The sequence below is a fragment of the Schistocerca piceifrons genome, chromosome 1 (genome assembly GCF_021461385.2).
Source record: "Schistocerca piceifrons isolate TAMUIC-IGC-003096 chromosome 1, iqSchPice1.1, whole genome shotgun sequence".
NCBI lineage: Eukaryota > Metazoa > Arthropoda > Insecta > Orthoptera > Acrididae > Schistocerca > Schistocerca piceifrons.
The window spans coordinates 922,682,692-922,707,623 of record NC_060138.1 but is presented as its reverse complement, the minus strand read 5'-3'; the positions used below and the strand labels follow the sequence as shown (position 1 = coordinate 922,707,623).

At 42.3% G+C, this 24,932-nt stretch overlaps 1 protein-coding gene across 2 annotated transcripts in view; it reads left to right on the top strand.

The window, feature by feature from the left end:
- Window positions 1-24,932, top strand: part of LOC124769376 (ATP-binding cassette sub-family C member 5-like) — a 298,192-nt gene that overhangs the window by 221,982 nt on the left and 51,278 nt on the right. For both annotated transcript variants that reach the window (XM_047249493.1, XM_047250268.1), the window contains one exon: window positions 24,212-24,398. In XM_047249493.1, coding sequence (XP_047105449.1) covers window positions 24,212-24,398 — 187 coding nt within the window. The remainder of the gene's footprint in view (window positions 1-24,211; window positions 24,399-24,932) is intronic.

Sequence of the window (24,932 nt, the reverse complement as noted above, 5' to 3'; positions counted from 1 at the left end):
AGTACTGGTACTCCAAGAAAATTTACACCCTGAAAACCACAAGCTTAATATCAGGTCAAGGCCTACTTTACTGGGAATATGGACATACGACTGTGCACTTTAAATGTGCATATTTTAGTATGGGTCATGACATTCAGATGCTCTTGGAGTATCCTCTGGTGTCTTGTTTCTTTTATGACATAATGTAAGATCTTTTAATGTTTTACATGAACAAACATACAGGCCTCCTACGTCATCATAGCTGCGCAAGCGTGGTGGCGCTTGTTATCTGGTGCTCTCTGGCAACTGCTGAAACAAACCTATTTCTAACAGGTAGCGGGAAAATATTGCGAATAATGGTTTGAAAAGTGTTACTTTCAAAGTAAATTTTCTTTTCGCAAGTTGAACCAAGTGGGAGAATGTATGATGAATTTCTTAAATCACAGAGCATTTGACTCTCATTTAAAAATCAAATCATTGATGACGAGCCATTTAGAAGAATTTCGATCCCAGAAGATCAGACATTTATGTCGCTATTAAAAATTTTACTGGCACATTTATGTGATGTATCTTTAAGTGTAATATGCGCATAAAAGACCAGCATTATATGTAAAAGCTTAGGTTCTCTTGCAGCGTATTAACCTGAGAGACCATTATTATATGTGAAAGCTTTGCTTTTTTTTTTTTTTTTTAGCAAGTCCATGTATATTAATTAAACAATTAACTTTTCCTGTTTGTGGCTTCACACTACTTGACAGTGATGTTGCTATTGGCTGGCTGACTACATCACATGTCCTAAGCTCTGAATACCCACTGTCATCGGCCGGTGAGATCACATGACATGAGCTATGACTGTTGCAAAAGCACAAGTAATATGTAGTGTTTGGTGGAATTTGAATTTATACTTTCGTAATACGAAAATATGCAGCGTACATATTGCTGTAAATTAAAGATATTTCAAAAATGTGCTTTTCCCTGAGTTTCATTTCCTAAAACACTGGGAAATTCAATGCCCGAGTATAAAACGATAATCATTCATAGTATTGATAAGTTAAACAGTTATATATACTGTCAGTTAACAGGGAAAGTGTGTGTTTTCACCTGGGAGAAAGTGTGTTTTTAATATCGAAATCTGGAAGAAATCCAGGAATTTTTTTCCTTATCTGCGTATACACGCTGTATACTGCAACTGACTTGCAGGGGATACAAACACATGCATTTACCAAACTTACCTGGCTGTATGCTATAAGGACTGCAGAGTCAGCAGAAGCAATTAGTAAGATGGAATTACAGAAAACTAATTTTGGTAACCCAATCCAAGCAAATACTGACAGAGACTTGGTCTTTTTCTCTAGAATTCGAGAAGTACTGCTGGGCATAAGGAGTTGAACACATTTTACGGGGTCCCCATGCACCTTGAAAAGGCCCAAGGCCATAATTTTCAAAATCTTTTGTAGGGACCCCTAAAAAGGCCATATTTTAAAAGTTTAAGGCCCTAAAAATGGTATAAAAGTCTTTTCATTACTTTTTCTTTCAGTATGCTAGTGGAAACAATCATTCGTGTATGTGACAACAGCCAGGAAAGAAAGCTAAAGGTCACCACCCATAAACAATTTGGCTACAGAGAGAAGCACGTGGATACCATGCGGGGAAAGGGGATGTACGGACAGTTGCGGTGAATTGGCCAGTGCTAGCGACTTACGGATGCATGCACCTGGTACCATACAGGAGCTATGATATGTTGTACTCACAGTTGCAACAAGGGTTCACACACACAGTAAATAGACGGTGACCGTAGGATGCAGTATTGGACTTTTTTTTACGACAGAACATGTGAAGTTAAATTGAGGCTGTTGTAATTCAACAATCCCAAACATCCACTACTGTTAGATCACTGAGTTTGGCAAATGGCAACAACTGGGAACAGAAGACAGGTGACTCAAAAGTCAACAAACCGACATTACACGAAGAACAATTGGGCACTGCCATTTCATTCAGTCCTTTTTCCAGCACCCTGTGGGCTAGTGCTTTTTTAGTTCTTTTACACGAATTTTGTTGTGTGCTGCTGTCCTTTAGTGAAAATTAAAAAATTCCATAATGGGCAAATGTGTTTCTAATCATCTTTGCGGTCAACAGTGAGGAGTGTTAGGTAGTTACACAAGACTCGCCCTGGTATCCCTTGCATAGGAGATCGAAGACATCTCGAGGATAAGTGCCTATTCCTATTGGCAGTAGTTGCCACAAAGTATGTTACAGGTGCTGCATCCCCCTGCGGGTTCGAGGGTAAGAATAGGCCCGCGGGTTCCTGCCTGTCGTAAGAAGCGACTAAAAGGAGTCTCAACTGTTTCGGCCTTTAATATGATGGTCCCTTAAGGGGTTTGACCGCTACCTTTCCAAATTTTCCGTTAGTGCGTACCATTTGGGGAAGGACGCCTTACGTGGTGCATCTTACATCCATCTTGCCCTAAGATCTGGCACACCCGATATTGTCATGGAGTTGGATTTACATCGAGCTTCCGGCCACATCCGCTGCAGTGTGTTCCAGATAGCATACGTTCCCTCCTTTGTGCACTTCCATCTTTGCCCTCGTGATGTACATGGATATTTCGACACCGACATCCAGCACGGTAGCCAGTCCGTTGTGGTGGGGTCGTCATGTACCCTCTTGGTGGTAGCCCCCTGACTACACAGGGATCGCACTGCTGATGCCTGAGCTGCTACCTCCCCACGTATGCCGAGGAGTAGATGCCTATCCCTCTGGGGCAGTGGAACTCCCGGCAAAGGCCATCCTGCCAGGTGGTCTTTGCTGTGGCTGGGTGGCGCCCGTGGGGAGAGCCCCTGGTCAGAGTGGGTGGCATCAGGGCGAATGACCCGCAATGAAGCGTGGTACATCATCTCTCGCTGGTGGGCCTCCACCAACAGTCTCTAAGCGATCGAGGTCTAACCTCAATGGTAAGAAGTACGAACCAAGATCATTTCCCTCCCTGGCCACTCCATGGGAGGAATGTATGGCTAAAGAAGGCAGTGGAGATTATTCACCCCGGTACCTCGTGTGTACGCGAGTTGATGGGGAATCGTTTCTGTCGTCCAAGCCCCAGTTTTTTGTGGAGCATTTAGAGGACAAGTTCAGGGAGGTGGAGGGCTTGTCCAAAATGCGCTCTGGGTCGGTTCTCATCAAAACACCATCCTCTGCCCAGTCACGGAGGTTGCTCACTTGTGACAAGTTGGGGGATGTTTCTGTCACCATCACTCCCCATAAAAGTTTAAACATGGTCCAGGGTATTATTTTCCACAGGGATCTTCTACTGCAGTCCGACGATGAACTACGCGCCAATCTAGAACGATGGGGTGTTCACTTCGTCCGGCGCGTCCATCGGGGTCCGAGGGATAATCAAGTAGCCACCGGTGCCTTCGTCTTGGCCTTCAAAGGTGATGTTTTACCCGAAAAGGTCAAGGTGATGGTTTACCGCTGTGATGTGAAGCCATATATCCCTCCTCCAATGCGGTGTTTTAAATGCTGGAAGTTTGGGCACATGTCATCCCGCTGTACTTCCGGCATCACATGTTGAGATTGTGCTCTGCTCCGCCTCCCATCTGTGTTAACTGCGGAGAACACCATTCCCCCTGCTTGCCGGACTGTAGGATCTTCCAGAAAGAACGGAAGATAATGGAATATAAAATCCTGGACCGCTTGACCTACTCCGAGGCTAGGCGGAAGTATGAGAGGCTCCATCCTGTGCCAATGACGTCAACCTACGCCGCTGCTGCAACGACAGTTCTATCTCCTGTGTCGTCCCGTCCGGTTGGTTCTATGATTGGTCAGAATCCAACAGCCCCCTTGATAGTGGGGGGCACTTCACACCCTGTTGCTCCTGCTCCATCTTCTTCAGGAGCAACACCCTCCCAACCATCGGGGACATCAGCTCCCCCTTCCCAGAGCCGGAGAAGCGTAAGACTTCTTCGGCTACTCTCGCCAGGAAGGGGCCCCTGGGGGACCTCCCTTCGCAAGTTCCGTTCAGTGGAAAAGCGGACACCCGCAAGTGACTGAAACAACCACCAGCCCCTGGTCGTAGGGCCTCACGGTCGTCGTCCGTCCCTGAGACTGACCCAGTGAAGCCCATGAAGCCTGAACCACCGAAGGCACAGCGCGACAAGCAGAAAAAGAAGAAAGTCCCCAAGACCAACGACATTGCGGTGGCACCCGTCCCACCACTTCCTACAAGCTCTGCGTCTGAGGACGAGGTGGAGATTCTGGCGTCCGCTGAGGACCTCGATCTCGCCGGTCCCTCAGACGCCATGGATAGCGCTAGCACCGGTGCTCAATTGGAGACACCAGGTGATCCAGCGGCGTAACCTGCCTTCCAAGTCCCGTCACACCTTTCTCCGACATGGACAATACCATCCTTCAGTGGAACTGCAGCGGTTTCTTCCACCATCTAGCTGAGCTCCGACAGCTTATCTGCCTTCACCCTTTCTTCTGCATTGCTATTCAGGAAACTTGGTTTCCAGCAATGCGAACCCCTGCCCTCCATGGGTATCGGGGTTATTATAAGAACCGGACAGCTTATGAAAGGGTGTCTGGTGGTGTCTGCATATATGTCCTTAACTCTCTTCACAGCGAGTCTGTACCTCTACAAACAGCTTTAGAGGCTGTCGCTGTTCGGCTGTTACCGTCTGCAGTCTTTACCTTCCACCGGATGGTGCTGTGGCTGCTCTGATAGCCCAATTGCCTCCAACTTTCTTGTTACTGGGCGACTTCAACGCCTATAACCCTCTATGGGGTGGGTCAGTGGCGACAAGTCGAGGCGCCACCATTGAGCATTTATTGGCACAGCTCGATCTTTCGCTTTTAAATGATGGTTCCTTCACACACTTCAGCGTGGCGCATGGCACGTACTCCGCCATCGACCTTTCGATCTGCAGCCCTAGCCTCTTACCGTCTGTCCAATGGAGAATGCATGACAACCTGTGTGCTAGTGACCACTTTCCGATCTTTCTGTCACTGCCACAGTGTCAGTCTTCTCTGCAGCCTTGCAGGTGGGCTATGAATAAGGCTGGCTGGGACTTGTTCTCTTCCACTGCCGCTATTGAGCCTCTCTCTACTGATAACATTGATGCGGTGGTTCAATCGGTCACCACCGGCATTGTTACTGCCGCAGAATCTGCCATTCCCCGTTCTTCTGGGTCCCCTCGGCGGCAGACTGTACCTTGGTGGTCGCCTGATATCGCTGAAGCGATTAAAGATCGCCGGCGGGCACTCCAGCGTCACAAGCGTCATCCCTGCATTGAACACCTCATCACCTTCAAACGGCTGCGTGCGCAGGCCTGCCGCCTTATCCGCCATAGCAAGCAGGAGTGGTGGGAGCGGTATGTGTCCACCATTGGCCTCCATGTCTCTCCATCACAGGTCTGGGCCAAGATCTGACGCCTATATGGCTATCGGACCCCTGTCAGCGTCCCTGCGCTCTCACTGAATGGAGCAGTTTGTACGGACTTCGACGAAATTGCCGACAACCTGGCAGAGCATTTTGCTATGAGTTCCGCTTCTGCGAATTACCCCCTGGCCTTCCGCTCCATTAAAGAGCGGATGGAACGTTGGAGCCTTTCTTTTCGCACCCACCATTCTGAATCCTACAATGCTCCATTCAGTGAGTGGGAATTTCACAGTGCCCTTGCCACTTGCCCTGATACCGCTCCTGGGCCAGATCGCATCCACTGTCAGATGCTGAAACACCTTTCAGTGGACTGCAAGCGATGCCTCCTCGACCTTTACAACCGTCTCTGGGTTGAGGGTGAGTTTCCGTCGCAATGGCGGGAAAGCATTGTCATCCCCGTTTTGAAACTGGGCAAGAGCCCTTTGGAGGTGGACAGCTACCACCCCATTAGCCTCACCAACGTTCTTTGCAAGCTTCTTGAATGGACGGTGAGCCGGCATTTGAATTGGGTACTGGAGTCTTGGGGCCTTCTGGCTCCGTCTCAGGGTGGGTTCCGTAAAGGCCGCTCCGCCACTGACAATCTGGTGAGTCTGGAGTCGGCCATCCGTAATGCCTTTGCCTGCCGTCAGCACCTGGTCGTTGTCTTTTTCGACATGCGGAAGGCGTACGATACGACATGGCGTCATCATATACTTTCTACGCTTTATGGATGGGGTCTTCGGGGCCCTCTGCCGATCTTTATCCGAAATTTTCTGTCGTGTCGTGCCTTCCGCGTGCAATTCGCGGTCTCTCATAGTTCCTCCCGAGTCCAGGAGAACGGGGTACCACAGGGATCTGTCCTCAGTGTCTGCCTGTTTTTAATCGCAATAAACGGGCTCGCTGCAGCGGTGGTAAATTCTGTCTCCGCTTCCCTGTATGCTGACGACTTCTGCCTTTACTACAGCTCTACTGGCATTGCAGCTGTTGAACGTCAGCTACAGGGCGCTATCCGCAAGGCGCAGTCTTGGGCTGTAGCGCATGGTTTTCAGTTTTCGGCTGCCAAGACCCGCGTTATGCATTTCTGCCGGCGCCGAACAGTCCATCCTGAGCCGTGGCTTTATCTTGACGACGAACTTCTTGCTGTGGTGGAGACCCACAGGTTTTTGGGGGTAGTTTTTGATGCTCGGTTGACTTGGCTGCCTCATATTCGGCAGTTTAAACAGGCGTGTTGGAGGCATCTAAATGTTCTGCGACGTTTGAGCCACACCAGCTGGGGCGCCGACCGATCTACCCTGTTACGGCTCTACCAGGCGTTAATCCAGTCCCGTCTGGATTATGGGAGCCTGGCTTATGGCTCAGCATCTCCATCTGCGTTGCGGGTGCTGGACCCAATACTACACAGCGGGATACGAATGGCCACTGGTGCCTTCTGGACCAGCCCTGTGGACAGCGTACTTGTGGAGGCTGGTGTCCCTCCACTGCGATTGAGGCGCCAACATTTACTGGCCGCTTATGCTGCCCATGTTTTTAGCTTGCCCGGGCATGCAAACTATCGTCTCCTGTTCCCGCAATCGGTCGTCCATCTCCCAGAACGTCGGCCCCGGTCAGGTTCTATGATCGCGATCTGCGTCAAAGAACTTCTCTCCGGGCTTCGGGTTTTCACTGTTCCACATCCTTTCCGGGCCACTTTGCGTACACCCCCATGGTGTGTTCCTCGCCCTTGCCTTTGGCTCGACTTGGCACAGGGCCTGAAGGACTCAGTCCCTCCAGAGGCCTTCCGCCTTCGCGTTTATTACATCCTGGCCACGTATCAGGGCTCTGACGTTGTTTGCACTGACGGTTCGATGGTTGCTGGTCGTGTCGGTTATGCGCTAACTCTAGGGGACCGTTCCGAACAATGTTCCCTGCTGGATGGCTGCAGCATTTACACTGCTGAGCTGGTCGCCATCTTTCGTGCCCTAGAGTATATCCGCTCCTGCTCAGGTGAATCCTTCGTTATCTGTAGCGATTCCCTGAGCGGTTTACGAGCTCTCGACCAGTGTTTCCCTCGTTCTCGTCTGGTGATGGCTATCCATGAGTCCCTGCATACTCTTGCCTGTTGCGGCAGATCTGTGGTCTTTGTTTGGACCCCAGGCCGTGTTGGGATACCCGGCAATGAAACTGTTGACCGCCTGGCGAAAGAGGCCACCAGTAAACCATCTCTGGAGATTGGCCTCCCGGAGACTGATTTGCGGGCAGTCTTACGCCGCGAAGTTCTATCGCTTTTTGGACACTGAATGGCGCAGTCTGCCCATGCCAAACAAACTCCGTCCAATCAAGGCGACGACTGTGTGGCGGTCGTCCATGCGGGTCTCCCACGAGGAGTCTGTTGTCCTCTGCCAGCTGTGCATTGGGCACACTCGGCTAAAGCACGGCCACTTATTGCGCTGTGAGGACCCACCTCTGTGTCGCTGCGGCTCCGTTTTATCTGTGGTCCACGTTTTATTGGAGTGTCCGCTTTTAGCTGTGCTCAGGCAGACGTTCGTACTGCCTGACACACTCGCTGCCCTTTTAACAGATGACCCTGCTATGGCTGGCTTAGTTTTGCGTTTTATTCGGGCAGGGGGTTTTTATCGTTTAATCTGAGTGTTTCTGTTTCTTTTAGTGTTGATTCTGGCTTTTGGCCTCCGATTTTAAACTGAGTATTTAATGTGTTCTTGGTGGTTGGCTTTTCCTTTTTTTTCTCTCTATGGTCGGCCAACCACCATCACACTGTGTGATTTTAATTTGTTTTGTCTGATCTCTGTCGGAGTATTTCTTGTCCTGTTTCGTCTGCCGTCTTTCCTGCTGTTCGTTTTTATTCTCTTTGGGTGGTTTTAATTTTTTTTGGAAAAAGGGACCGATGACCGTAGCAGTCTGGTCCCTTTAATCCCACAAACCAACCAACCAACAGGTGCTGCAGATTATACACAACTACCATGGTTGTAAGAAAAGACGGGAGTTGTCATTACGTCATAAACTTGAAGCTGACATCCACTGTCTTAAGTAGCCCAAAGCATAAGGTTCACCACAGTGATATTTCCCTATGACGTCACTCTGACATGTGCATGCCCAGTTTTGATCATGATGGGTGCTTTGAATGTCTGGAGACACAGTTGTTTCATCAAAACTGCCCTCATTCATTGTTCACATATCCTCTCCGTTTAAAAATGATTCTGGCTAGAACAGCTGGAGACAGCGGTCATGTGTGTGTGTTCTTGGTGTGTATGATTGTGTATGTGTGCTGCTTCCTTTCTGAAGAAGACTGGTTGAAAACTTACGTGAAGACACTCTTTGTCGTGCCTGCCTGCTGCTCAGCATGTGAGTAGCAGTTTTTGTGTTTCACAGTATAGTTATTCCCTCATGAAAACTGTCATAAATAATCCACTGCATTTCAACAGGAACAATGATAAACATAATTACAATAGCAGAAGAAGGGGAAAAAAAGACAATCATTACGCCACATTAAGCTTGCCTGTAGTGCCTATAGTTTGAATCTAAACTAAAAATGTTTCCTTTTGACAACTCCTTTTATTCAGGAGAAGGTTGTCTGTCAGTATAATGTGTAAATGAAGATGGGAAGGAATTACTAACATCTGTCTATCTTTAATCAAAAAATGATAAAACTAATAAATGGTCAGCGTGATGGCATGTTTACAAAGAAAATTGGTGTCAGTATATAATGAGTCATTCCACATCATTACAGTTTATCATGTAAATGACACATGGAACATAAATCTAACTAACTAACTAATAACTAACCAAGTAACTATTGGTATATCAAAAATCGTGGTTTAGGCTTATATACTTCGAAAACCTCAAAATTGAATTCAAAGCAGAGTCAATAGGATGATCAAAATAGATGTAGATTCCAATTGTGCTATGTCTGATTATCCCCGTAAAACTGACAGAGCTACTGGAAATAACTACTCTGGGAAAAGAAGTGAATATGCTACTGTTGGAAAGGTAGGCCTGCATCTTACACGGGTTAGGCTATCATTACTAAAAAATTTCTTATATGGGTATTAAAGCAAAATATCCATTTTGCAGGGTCTTAAGCGTTTGAGACCAATCCCTTAATCACATTTATACCATTCCACAATGCTGGAAGGTGTTCAGTTGACAAAAGGTGAATTCAAGAATTAGATTACGCCCCCAGTTGAGTCGTTTGCTCAATGTTACCACCCTGAAGTACCCATAATGGGTAAATGTGTTTTAATCATCTTTGGTTAAAAAAAGTAATTCAAGAATTGGGTTACACCATTTGATGATGAATTCAAAGCAAATTGAGCTGTGTCCAACAAAGATTTTGCACTTGGAAAGATGTCAGAATCATCCTTAAAACTACATATAAGCAGTAAGTACATTTTCCATCATTTTTTCATACATATTTATTTTGTTATGGTGTATGTCTTAAAGCAGAATTAAGTTTGTGATAAAATAATATAGAAAAACCTCTCAAATCTGGAATTACTCAGTGATGATCTACTATGGACTTCAGATAATTCCGAGTTAGAAAGAGATACTCCGAAATATCACTTCAGTCTGAGACTATAAACATCATAGGTACTTCCACAGACAGTGGGTAATGATATCCCACTCATGGCATCGCATATTGATTGGTTGGTGCTAGCTTGTTTACATTTGCTCGTAAGTGACAATATTCTGCAGTATATGTAGAGAAACAAACCAAATGGAAAGTAATTGAAATCATTCTCGTTTTCATTTAAAACACCAATCTGTATAGTTTGTGGGTCGTGTAGGTTATTCTTATTCCAGCACTCATTCCTCACACCAGTCACCCCTTTATAAAAGAATTTGAGCATTCAAAGAGGTCATTTGTATTCTTTCTGGAAGATTCTAGTTCCTTTTCCACAGTTTTCTGAGAGAAATAGTAGATAGAAATATATTTTTCTTTGTTTGTCATTGTTCTCATTGATGAAAGAATGTAAATACAAGAATGTAAATGAACTAGCAATTAATCAACATGCGCCACTGCTAGTGAAATATCTTGAACATTCACATTAAGGCATACCATAAAAACTGTTTTAATTTTGGTATACGAGCAACTTTTATCCTCAAATCCTGTGAACCACCATGACTTTGTGGTGAGATGTAAGGTTTATTTGCTCTAAACCTTTATAATGCTTGGAGCCACGCCGCATCTATCATTACAAAGCTTCACACAATCATAGGATACAACCAAATGTTAACAGCCATTATTGCCTATTATAACAAATTTTGGACTGTGTACCACCTTTTGCCCTGTTGATGTGACCAGTGTATTAGCGAGCTTTTTAGCAAGCAAAATATATGAAGCTTCGGCACGCATTGCTTCGTCACAATAGACATAGGTGCGGCCCCAGCATTAGAATTACTTTGTCTTATGGATATGCGTTAAGGATTCTGATGCCACACTTAATACTTTTCTACCCCTAAAATTATTATTCACAACAAGCAGTTTCGTGAATACTTTCGATTCATCGGGTGCACTTGAACAGCAAAATTTGATACCAAGTTATAGGTAGAAAAGCTGTGAAATAGGGCACAAATCATTTGATCCTGAAGTGGCACCCACAATGTGGCCGATCAGCAGCAACCAAGAGCCAAGAAGAACACAGTTGGTTCACATGATGTGTGAATGGCATCCCAAGCAGATGAAACTGGAAACTACAACGTAAAAATTTAAGTTCTGTGGGGGGCCGTAAATCATGTTGCAGTCATTGAAGGACAGTATAAAATCTAATTTATTAATTCAGCAGCATTGTACAGAGGACTTTATAATAATTGCAGTATATGATCGTCAGCTTGATTGAGGATCTGAGAAGTTGTACTGTACTATAGAAATTTGATGAAATTATCAGACTGTATGATCTTTCAAAAAGGATCTTAATAGTAAACGTGTATCCAGATTTAACTCTCTTTCGATGAAATTGCATATATGTATGGCAGCTAGTGAAAATTACATTTTTCTTTTCTGTTGTAGGTAAGAGACATATGATGACATTAATGAGAGCCAATGAAACAGCTGCTGTGAACTTACAATCATTTTTAACCATAAAAATAAAGAAGGAACTTAAACACCCTATTCTGTAGCTTCCAAACAAAAAGAGAAAAAACATTAATGAAGTGGTAGAACAAATGTTTTTAAAAATTAAGTGTTAGATGCCAAAATAATATGGGCAATAAAATGTGTGACTAATAATTTTTCTTACGAGTCATGTAAGCACATCAGTAATGTTTTTTAGCAAATGTTTCCAGATAGTGACATTGCAAACCAGTTTTCATGTGGACCAACTATGTTTTTCAGCAAATGTTTCCAGACACTTGGTCAGCTTTGGAGTAGCACCATGTTTCATTTACATCTACATTTATACCCCGCAAGCCACCCAACAGTGTGCGACGGGGGGCACTTTATGTGCCACTGTCATTACCTCCCTTTCCTGTTCCAGTCGCGTATGGTTCGCGGGAAGAACGACTGCCGGAAAGCCTCCATATGTGCTCGAATCTCTCTAATTTTACATTCGTGATCTCCTCGGGAGGCATAAGTAGGGGGAAGCAATATATTCGATACCTCATCCAGAAACGCACCCTGTCAAAACCTGGACAGCAAGCTATGTCGCGATGCAGAGCGCATCTCTTGCAGAGTCTGCCACTTGAGTTTGCTAAACATCTCCGTAACGCTATCACGCTTACCAAATAACCCTGTGACGAAACGCACCGCTCTTCTTTGGATCTTCTCTATCTCCTCTGTCAACCTGACCTGGTACGGATCCCACACTGATGAGCAATACTCAAGTATAGGTCGAACGAGTGTTTTGTAAGCCACCGCCTTTGTTGATGGACTACATTTTCTAAGGACTCTCCCAATGAATCTCAACCTGGCACCCGCCGTACCAACAATTAATTTTATATGATCATTCTACTTCAAATCGTTCCGTACGCATACTCCCAGATATTTTACAGAAGTAACTGCTACCAGTGTTTGTTCCCCCATCATATAATCATATAATAAAGGATCCTTCTTTCTATGTATTCGCAATACATTACATTTGTCTATGTTAAGGGTCAGTTGCCACTCCCTCCACCAAGTGCCTATCTGCTGCAGATTTTCCTGCATTTTGCTGCAAATTTCTAATGCTGCAACTTCTCTGTATACTACAGCATCATCCGCGAAAAGCCACATGGAACTTGTAACACTATCTACTAGGTCATTTATATATATTGTGAAAAGCAATGGTCCCATAACACTCCCCTTTGGCACGCCAGAGGATACTTTAAGGTCTGTAGATGTCTCTCCATTGACAACAACATGTTGTGTTCTGTTTGCTAAAAACTCTTCAATCCAGCCACACAGCTGGTCTGATATTCCGTAGGCTCACACTTTATCAGGCAACAGTGCGGGACTGTATCGAATGCCTTCCAGAAGTCAAGGAAAATGGCATCTACCTGGGAGCCTGTATCTAATAGTTTCTGGGTCTCATGAACAAATAAACAAGTTGGGTCTCTCACGATTGCTGTTCCCGGAATCCATGTTGATTCCTACAGAGTAGATTCTGGGTTTCCAGAAATGACATGATAAGTGAGCAAAAAACATGTTCTAAAATTCTACAACAGATCGATGTCAGAGATATAGGCCTATAGTTTTGCGTGTCTGCTCGACGACCCTTCTTGAAAACTGGAACTACCTGTGCTCTCTTTGTTTGTGCGAGGATTTAGTGATAGAACTGCAGTGCGGTCTTCCTCTGTGAAACAGCTTTGGAAAAAGGTGTTTAGTATTTCAACTTTACGTATGTCATCCTCTGTTTCAATGTCATTATCATCCCAGAGTGTCTGGATATGCTGTTTCGATCCATTTACTAATTTAATGTAAGACCAGAACTTCCTAGGATTTTCTATCAAGTCGATACATAGAATTTTACTTTCGAATTCACTGAACACTTCACGCATAGCTCTCCTTATGCTAACTTTGACATCATTTAGCTTCTGTTTGTCTGAGAGGTTTTGGCTGCATTTAAATTTGCAGTGAAGCTCTCTTTGCTTTCGCAGTAGTTTCCTAACTTTGTTGTTGGACCAATGGTGGGTTTTTCCCGTCCGTCACAGTTTTACTCGGCACATACCTGTCTAAAGCGCATTTTAGGATTGCCTTGAACTTTTTCCATAAACACTCAACATTGTCAGTGTCGGAACAGAAAGTTCCGTTTTGATCTGTTAGGTAGTCGGAAATCTGCCTCCTATTACTCTTGCTAAATAGATACCTTCCTCCCTTTTTTTATATTCCTATTTACTTCCATATTCAGGGATGCTGCAACAGCCTTATGATCACTGATTCCCTGTTCTGCACTTACAGAGTCGAAAAGTTCGGGTCTGTTTGTTATCAGTAGGTCCAAGATGTTATCTCCAAGAGTCGGTTCTCTGTTTAATTGCTCGAGGTAATTTTCGGTTAGTGCACTCAGTATAATGTCACTTTATGCTCTGTCCCTACCACTCGTCCTAAACATCTGAGTGTCCCAGCCTATATCTGATAAATTGAAATCTCCACCTAAGACTATAACATGCTCAGGAAATTTATGTGAAATGTATTCCAGATTTTCTCTCAATTGTTCTGCCACTAATGCTGCTGAGTCGTGAGGTCGGCTAAAGGAGCCAATTATTAACCTAGCTCGGTAGCGGAGTATAGCCTCCACCCATAATAATTCACAGGAACTATCCACTTCGACTTTACTACAGGATAAACTACTACTAACAGCGACAAACACGCCATCACCGATTGCATGCAATCTATCCTTTCTAAACACCGTCTGTGCCTTTGCAAAAATTTCGACAGGATTTATCTCTGGCTTCAGCCAGCTTTCCATACCTATAACGATTTCAGCTTCGGTGCTTTCTATCAGTGCTTGAAGTTCCGGTACTTTACCAATGCAGCTTCGACAGCTTACATTTACAATACCGATTGTTGTTTGGTCCCTGCATGTTCTGACTTTGCCCCATACCCTTTGAGGCCAGGCTGTTGCCCTATCTGTACTTGCCCGAAGCCGTCTAACCTAAAAAATGACCCAGTCCACGCCACATAACCTCTGCTACCTGTGTAGCTGCCTCCTATGTGTAGTGGACTCCCGACCTATCCAGCGGAACCCAAAACCCCACCACCCTATGGTGCAAGTCGAGGAATCTGCAACCCACATGGTCGCAGAACCATCTCAGCCTCTGATTCAGACCCTCCACTCGGCTCTGTACCAAAGGTCCGCAGTCAGTCCTGTCGACGATGCTGCAGATGGTGAGCTCTGCTTTCATCCCGCTAGCGAGACTGGCAGTCTTCACCAACTCAGATAGCCGCCAGAAGCCAGAGAGGATTTCCTTCGATCCATAGCAACACACATCATTGGTGCCGACATGAGCAACCATGAGTGACCACCTGCAGGTGGGTGCATCCTGTACCCTTCATGGCATCCGGAAGGACCCTTTCCACATCTGAAATGACTCCCCCCGGTATGCGCATGGAGTGCACATTGGTTTTCTCCCCCTCCCTTGCAGCCATATCCCTAAGGGGCCCCATTACGTGCCTGAGTTGGAGCTCCCAGCTACCAGTAAGCCCACCGTCTGCGACCACCCGGATCTTGCAGACTGATGGGCAACCTCTGGAACAGGACAAGCAGCCATGTCCGGCCGAAGAATAGTATCAGCTGGAGACAGAACCTGAAACCGATTCGTCAGACACACTGGAGAACATACTACATGTTAAAATTTTGATAATGTGGATAGTTTCATACTATGATTTGATGAAGCATTAAATAAATCTTTACAGGCCAAACAAATGGGTTTACACCGCTGTTACTGAGTTGATGTAAAGAATAAATTGGAAATACAATATCTATCTTCTTCTTTCCTAGCTCACAGTACTGCCGAGGATGCTACAAAAGCATTTTAAGCTCTAACAAATAAAATAGACTTACGAAAGTTAATACAGATTTCAACGGATGGTCCAGCTATTAATTGGAAACTATTCTGTATGATTCAAGGAAATTGAAATGAAGAGCTCAATAAAAGGCGCTAAATTTAGGTAGCTGTGCCGTGCAGGGGATTAATAATTTTTATAAGAAAAGAAATAGAGTGGCAGGGTGGAATATACTGGCTGTTCAAGTCTTCTCCCTTGTGTGGGAAGGATTTCTTAAAAATTTCAACCAGTAAGATAATGCCATGTAAATTTTGTGGCCATAGGTGGCTTGAAAATATTCCGGCAGCAGAAAAGAAGTTAGAGATATGGAAGGATGTGAAACATTTTGTTTCTTGTGTGTGTGTGGGGGGGGGGGGGGGGGGGGCGGGGGCAATTCAACAAACCTGGTTCACAATCTTATGAGACGCTAGAAAACGCTACCAAATATATAATTTGATAACTGTTAAACTTAATTTTTTCTTATCTGTTGCCGGAATGTTAACCCCATTCTTAGAAATGTATCAAAGCAGTAATCCAATGCTACCTTTTTTGCTGAGATCTAAGAAGGTTTGTTTTTGACCTTTTTATGAATTTTAAACTAATAAAAAGAGAACGCATAGACAAACTCACCTCAGCGAACAAACTATCAAAATTTGATTTGGAAGATAAATTTATGCATACAGAACTTCATAAAATTAGTTTTGGCTTTTTAGGAAACTTAATAGCAAAAAATTTGCTTTCCGAGGAAAAAGTCTTGGAGAAAGATATCTTTAATTTAAAATCGGATGCTCATAATTTTTTGTTTCTTCAGTTAACAACTTGCTAGAAAAATGTCCAATTAACTTATTAATGGTCCAATGCTTATCTTCTTTAGATCCAAGACAAATGGCATTAAATCGCTTTGATTGTTACGCTAAAATGAAATTGGTGTTAAGAAAACCTGTGAAGGCTAAAATTGTTAGAGAAGCTGAGTATGAAGTGCTAGAGTATAATAAATTTAAGTCAGTTCTTCACTCCAGTTTTTTCAAACGTGTACATTGTCATAAAAAAGTTATTGATATTATCTCATGGTCAAGCAGATGTAGAAAAAGGTTTAAGGTTTCTCATAAACAACTCAATAGAAGTGGAGAATATGGAAAGGAGACATTTATTGCCCAAAGAGTAATGGCTGATCACCTAAAACTTAATGGGGCCCAGCTAATTTTGAAGTGAGTAAGGAACTTCGTTCATCTGCTGCTAAAGCCAGGCAAAAATATACACTACATCTGGAAGAAAAGAAAAAATTGAGACGAACTGAAATGCAAGGTCCTAAAAGAAAAGCATTGGTAGATGAAATGTAAGGATTTAAAAAAAAGAGGAGATTAGAAGATGTTATTAATGAACTGGAGGAAGCTCAAGATATGAAACGAAATTAGAATATTTAATTTTAATTTAATGTGCATGTAGATAGTGGTGTAGTGTGCATATATTGTAAAATCTACTTAAAAAATACGTATTTTAAAGTGGCTCATAATGCCTTTTAATTGGTTGCAGCTTTTAATTTTATTTTATTTTTTAAATTTTTTATGGATATGTGTCAGGCCCTAGAAAGGCCCCAATTTTCCAGTCAGTAAAGGAATGGTAACCTTGTTTTTATGATGATAGGACTCCCTAGTGGCAGTGGGCAGATGGAGAGGGTCAATTCTACTTTGGCTACAGTCATTGCTAAGCATAATATGGAGGACTCTACAAAATGTTGTCATTGGTTAAATTTGCCATGAATTCAATATATGACAGGTGTATGGGGTAAACACAATTTCAAATTTTGATAGAAGTTAAGATACATATGCAGGTGATCTTCACCGTCACTCAGTACCACCCAAGATTGAAGCAACTGAATCATATTCTCCACCACAGTTTTGGCTACCTTTTGTTGTTGTGCCCTGAAATGAGGAATATTCTACTCACTATCCTTCCCCCTCCTCCCACAGTGGTATTCCGCTGCCCACCAAACCTACACAATATCCTTGTCCATCCCTACACCACTCTTGCCCCCAACCCCTTGCCTTATGGTCCGTATCCCTGCAATAGTCCAAGATGCAAGACCTGTTTCATACCACCACCACCACCACCACCACCACCACCACCTACTCTATTCTCACCACAAGCGTCTCCTATCCCATCAAATGCAGGGCTACCTGTTGCACATATGTAATCTTGGGTGGTACTGAGTGATGAGGAAAGCACTTCTTCGTGGTCTAACGATCATTATGTGGGATGTGGTAGTGAGTGGAGAAGCAAAGCATAGTAATTGTTTCTGTACAGTATTGGGTACGTAACTTCAGTGTGTGAAGGTCTCAGTGAGATCTTTCGTATATTGGAGAGAAATCCATCCCTACCCCAACCCCTTACCTTGCAGCTCGTATCTCTACAATAGAGCTAGATGCAAGACCTATCCCATACATCCTCCTACCACGACCACCACCACCACCACCTCTTCCAGTCTGGTCCCAGGCCCATCAAAGGCAGAGCTACCTATGAAAGCAGCCGTGATCTATAAATTAAGCTGCAATTACTATGATGCATTCTAAGTGAGCATGATGACATTCAAGCTGTCTTTCTGCATGAATGGTCACCGCAAAATGTGGCCAAGAGACAGTTGGATCATTCAGCTGCTGAATATTCTGCCCAACACAATATGTTTCTCTTCAGACTGATTCACAACCTGCACCATGTGGATCTGTCCTACAAACATCAGATTTTCTGAACTGAACAGATGAGAACTCTCCCAGCAATATATCCTATAGTCCGTTTAAAATTACTTGATAGTTAATGTCTGTCACTTGGCACTACAATGTTGCCACATCGGCAACCACTCTGTTAAAGGCGACATACAAACACAGTGGGTGTTACTTCATGATTGCTGAAATGCCATTCGTGCAATGCGGAGCAATGTTGGAAGCTGCATCCATCAGGTATGGCAGGATCCCAAGATGCCCTGTCCACATCTGATTTTAAATTACCATTGACTGAACCACAGCAGACAGTGTGTTCTGTAGCCCTGAATTTACACTTGTATCCTAACCTAACCACCTGCGCTTGATGTGCAATATGAACGTTGGTTAGAAACCTGTGGCGGAACTAATAATCATGCTCGCTTTGCTTATGGCTTATAAAGCTGACCTGTTCAAGGAAACTCAACACCGAAAAAAAGATTCAGGTTCAGCACTAAAAGCGAACTGTAACTACTTGCTTTTGCTATGTGAGCTGATGTGATACTGACCAGTGAGCAGTACTTGTTGGAACTCATTTACAGGTTATAGGCGATACAAGCAGATTTCAAAAGAAAGGAGAATGATAGGAAGAGAAATGAGAGCAAATAAAAAAGTCAATATGATGATGAAAGTGGTGCAACAAAATATTAAAACAAGTAAATAAATTGAAACTAGTTAGCTGAAAATAATAATTATCAGTCATTTCAGTAAAGATTTAGAAATGAAAAAAATTAAAAAAACAATTGTTATTACCTGGCGATATTCAAACCTGCATACTTTCACACTGTAGACTGTGATGTTGCCACTGTGCTATGGAAGGGCTTGAAATTTTGTTGCTGTATAGAACCAGTTGCAACGATCATTTTCTGCCGTCAAAAAGTTCAGTTTTACACTGTGTCATATGAAGTTTAGCTAGTGGAGACCAATCTCTGTATTCGGGAGGACGACGGTTCAATCCCGCGTCCGGCCATTCTGATTTAGGTTTTCTGTGATTTCCCTAAATCACTCCAGGCAAATGCCGGGATGGTTCCTTTGAAAGGGCACGGCCGACTTCCTTCCCCTTCTGTCCCTAATCCGATGAGACCGATGACCTCACTGTCTGGTCTCCTCTCCCCAAAAACAACCAACAACCAACAATCTCTGTGATAACTGAATATGTGAAGCCAAATCGCGTCTTGTGCAAAAAAATTCAACAGTCTTTGGCTAATGGTTTGTACAAAATGTGCATATTTAATTGCCATGTGTGTGTGTGTGTGTGTGTGTGTGTGTGTGTGTGTGTGTGTGTGTGTGTTTTGTTTCCATTCTGGAAGAAGGCCTTTTGGTTGAAAGCGAAAATGAATAGCAGTCTTTTCAGTGTGCCTCTCTGTAATCCGTTGTCTCCCCTATGAGGTGAGAAGCAATCTGTCCTTTTCATGATATTGTTGTTATTGTATCCTGAATCTCCATTGTTTGTATTATTTATTACATTATTAGGATCAATTGTTTGCTGCTTTTTCTTTTACTGACATTCGGGAGTACTCTATTAAACTTCAACTCTAAAGTAATTTCAGAATTACAGTACATTTTCTGCTGTCCCTTGATCATCTCTTCAAGTATTTCCTTAATCATGCACAGCTTTATTTACCATTGAATTCTGATCATCAGTGCTATAGCTGGCAGTCGTATCTAATAGTTTGTCTTCCTTTTTTTATTAATAGCTCTACTGACTTACTTGAAACTCTGTTTTCTCGTAACCATCCTCTTTTATCAGTTTGATATGGTGTTGTACTAATTTAACAGTGTAACTGCACATTATGTAGTAATATGTCTAACTTACTATGAAATGCAGACCAATGAAGTGTGTCCTTGTTTCGCAAGAAGTCTAGATAGGGCAACAGTTATCAGGAATGGACTGAACAAGAATTTTGTGAGAAGAGTTCTTTATAGGCCGATTATACTTTTTTAGATTTCTTCCCAGGTCTATAGAAGAAGAAGAAATGTAAATGAAGGAATGTAACATGGTAGAAAGAGCTATGTATGGAAGAAGAGTTGGCTGCAAAAAAGGTAGATAACAGTAGTAATTAGTTGAACTGCGATTAAAAATGATGGGATCTTCCAAGTTACCTTTCACTCTACAGCAGCTGCAAAAGTTTTAAGGCATTTGGCTGAGGTCACTGCCATTGTGTTACAGGCCATACTCTATAGCAAAGTACTCTGTGTGTAAATAACTTTGTATTAGTATGGAGTAGGTATACTTCAGCTATGAATCCAAAAGCTGTGGAAACTTTCAGAGAGATAGGGCATTGTGCACATGTTATAGTTTTTTTGTGAGCTTAACATAGTGTGAAACTGGTATTTGCTGACAAATGTCTTAATATTTGTGATTGGGATTGGAAACTCTGAAAAGCACCAGCTGAATCTTATGTAAGATAATAACTTCATATATTTCAAGAAATTAATCATTTACCATTATCATATATCCAGACATTACCGGTATCATCAGGATTTCAAAGTCAAAGAAAAAGCTGGTAGTGCCTGAACATAGATCCAGCGGAAATACTGGGAAAAGAGAGGGAGTGGGGTAGGGGGGAGAGGGGTGGGTCATACTGGTTCATGTTGTATCCCTGTATGATTGCTCCCTAAATGTTGTAGTAATGTTCAGCAATGAATAGATCATATATAGTAGAAGCCCGATATATGGAAATTTAGGAAGAACACGTAATGCAGTATTATACACACTGTGTTTAAATTTAAAGAACATTACAAGTAAAATATTTCAGATACATAACCAAATAGAGGTCAGCAATTGGACAAACTTCACTTAGATGTCAACCAGAAAGTATCACGAGTTTCAGTATGGTATATAAAGCACACTATCAACTACAGTATGATAATTTATGACACTGCCTGGCAGTTACAGGCATTAATATTCTACTGCTTTAAAGAAGTCTAGTCACTTTATTTATATTATTGTATACTTCACATGTACGGGAACATCGTCTGTACTTTTTTTTCCAGCTTCATCATCCCAGTCCTCTGCTGCTTTGGTACTCTCATTGCGAACAGCATCACTAATGCCCTTGTCATCTATGATCCTCAAAACTGGTTCTTCGTTGATGACAACTACCGTATGGTTCAAGCCTTCAAGATGAATATTACAATGTAGAACCTCACATGCAGACAGAATGTTACTGCTGCTCCAATCTATGTAACTACAGCACTCATTTGTTGCATTTTCTTCAATGGAACACTTTTCCAGCAATTCCTAATAGTGACTGGACTGATGCTTAACCATGCCAGGCTTACTGAAAATGCAACACTCTTTAAGATTCACAAATTTCAATAACATTTCTGTCTCCTCATCTGAATTTACTATTGAAGTGAGCAGTTTATGGTGACAATGGGCCTTCAATGCTCATAGGATGCTCCGACCTACTAGTTGAATTAATGCCATCTTGTTTTTTTGGCAAAAACAGAGTTTCCATTTTTCTATCTTCTGATTGCAGCACATCAGCAGTTGGATGAACTAGGCAACAATCAAGGAGTTGTAGACCTTCTTCTCTCAGCTTAAATGATCGTAGGTTCTTTCTTACTGATGGAACAAACTCTTCTTGAAACCAGTTTGTGAAAATGTAACATGTCATCCAAGCATTCTACAAATGCATGTAAGTGAACGGTAATGCTGATGGCTGGTGGTGGTGGGTAAATGCCTGAAGATGGTCTGAGGAAAGGGCTGAAACTGTTTGCTAATAATAAAAATATGAAAACATGATCATGGCTGTTTTTATTTGATTTTTAGCATTTTATACTAATTGCTGCTGACTCCAAGAATGCTTTCTAAAAGAGGTTTCAACTTATGACTACCCAATTTATTCATTATAAAGAGGAGAGTTAGTGTGTCTTCATTTATTTTCAGACCCATCCTATTTCCTGTTATTATTATTATTATTATTATTATTGAGAGTTCTGGTTGGAAACAATTGATAATAAAGTGCCATTTCATTACAATTATACGCTAGATAATAATTTCAATTTTTATCTGCCATTACTTAGTGTAGAATTTTGAAACAGTGAAGCGATTCGCTGTCACAAGACCTTACTACTCTTTCAGTGGTCATTTGGCAAATTCCATGGCAACATTTCCATCTTGAAAATCGTCCATTGGAAGCTATGCAATGTAAATTAGAGTTAAAATTTTCAGCTTGAGTTTTAATAATTGGCCCAGAAAGTGGCCCACCTTCATTGCTCTTTATAACCACATATAAAGGCATTCATCAAACGGGGTCAGGGATTTTCTCTGCCTCGTGACGACTGGGTGTTGTGCGATGTCCTTAGTTTAGTTAGGTTTAAGTAGTTCTAAGTTCTAGAGGACTGATGACCATAGATGTTTAGTCCCATAGTGCTCAGAGCCATTTGAACCATTCTTCAAGTTCACTGTCTTTTCCTAGTTTAATCCCTTTCCTGTCCATTCCCACACCACTTTCAACTGTGTTCATAAAGCATCTAAGTTTATTCTCTTCTTTCACCCACCCCCAGATTGTTCCTTCAGTTACACCACACTCACTTGATGTACTAGGTTTAGTTTTGCCATTCTTCTTGTGATTAATAATTTTTAGTTGATCAGTCACAGAATATACTTTCTGTTTCTTTGGCATAATAAGAACACAGAAATCTAGACAGTGATAATTTATGATTCACATGATGGTTGTGACCATTTTGATTGTTACCAAGCATGTTGCATAGTCACTTTGTTGATTGCATCACAATGTGAGATGTATATTCAAAGATTCTGTGCAGCAACAATCCTGTTGTTTAGAAAGCTTGATGGTTGCAGCAGTAAATTAAACAGCAGAAAAGCTACATGCAGACTATAATAAGATTTTTTTCCAGTTTCTAAAATATACTGAGAGTGCAAAACGCATCCATAAAAGATATTTATTTTGGGTGACCGGTAAGTCACCTCATCTTTGTTTTTATATATAATTTTTCCCGCGTGGAATGTTTCCTTCCATTATATTGATACTTTATACTGTGTTATATGAATCTGCATTATGTGGGGCGGCAGTATATTGAGCTTCTACTATATTTGGAAAATACTTGTGCTGCAATTGGAACTTATCTGCTGACTAGTGGAATCATGATTGACACAGATCTGTTGTTTCTCCAGTACGTAGTTAGTGTATTTATTAGAGTAAAGTGATTTGAGAAATAGGTTAGATATGTTGATGCTGTAGATACATGTTCATTGAATGCCTCAGCACTAACAATGAGAAGTACCCTTATTGGTTTCATTTGCTTATTTTCCAGAGAAATAAGAAAATGGCAGCATGTGGCATACCTTGGTTGCTATGGGGTCTCTCTACCTTGAAAATAAGACATGAAAAATAGATGATAACTCTTTAAGGGTACAACTATGGCGAGGCATCTGAACAAGTGATGTCCCTTGTTATGGCCAAATTAATATGAAAAGTGGCAGATGAAATACTTCTGTTGGGGGCAGACTTGGAAAGATCAAGAGATTCTTGTATCTTACTGACTTTACCCATAGATAGGCATTTTCATGGCTGGTGCCTTTCAGGTTTTGTGGGTAAAAAATGTATTCCATAAGTTTTGGAAGAGTGTGTATGATGATGGAAAACTATATACAATGCGAGAAGAAACAGAAAATAATATGAAAATGTAAGAGACATAAAAAATTATTTTTGCAGGTTACATAACACAGTATTTATGGGGGAAAACTGGTAGATAGCACAAAAGGGATCGAAGGAGAAAATTGGAGATCTAGTTAGGGGTAGACTGACAGATGATGCTAAAAAATCCAAATTGTCATATTTGTCATCTTCTGCCAAAGTCATAAGTTGTGACGTAGACGGGATAAAACAAATGAAGTGAGCGTTGTAGACCAGGCAAAGATTGTACCTACTATAGTAGAGAAGGGCGATGGTAGTGCAGAAATGTGTGATATCGGCTACAGTTCCCACAATTCAAGAGAATTTTTTTTGACTGGTCAGAGATCACTCCAACTTTGCTAGTGACTGTCCTTACCTCATTAGATAAATCTAAAATGTATTAAGTAGTTTATTATTTAATTGTTTTCAGCAGTAATATTTCCATGTTTGTTGTCTTTGTTTCAGATTCTGCCTGAAGTTAAATCGTACATTAGCTTCTGATCTTATATTTCGGTCCTCTGTTCGCTGGTTCACATTTCGTATGGACATGATAGCTGTGGTTATAGTCACACTTACGGGATTGTCTGTTATTCTTCTGCGTGACACTGTGACTTCAGCTCAGAGTGGATTAGCATTGTCATGTGTGTTTGCAGTAAGTTCTTTATTGTAAATTGTTGATGACTGTATGATGATGTTAAAATATACTTTAGAATGGGACAATGAATATTCATTTTTGATGGGAAGACTAGTCATTAAAGAAATAAGGTGAATCAGTTGGCTATTATACTCTGTAAGTAAAATATTTTAAGTTTCTTAACATACAGAAGACAATATAGTGACACAAAACTGCCTTATTTTACCCACAGTATTAAAATGGTGACTTACAACGTACTTTACATATATGGTTGCCATGAAGTAGCTTATTTTGATTTTAGACCAGTATGTTGGAATGCGGAATATTTTATAGAATTCTGTTGTTGGAAGTGAGTGATACTGATAGGCCTTACTGCTGCCAGGTTTTTGGTAGATTATTTAACCTGTGTTCTTTTCACACTGTTGGTTACAACTACTCATGTAAGGGAACTGCAATATAAAACTGGAAATAACTTACTCGTTGTTGGACATAGAATGGCAAGTTTGAGCCAAGGGGCCATGTTAAGGTTAGGAATTTCAGACACTCTTTAAC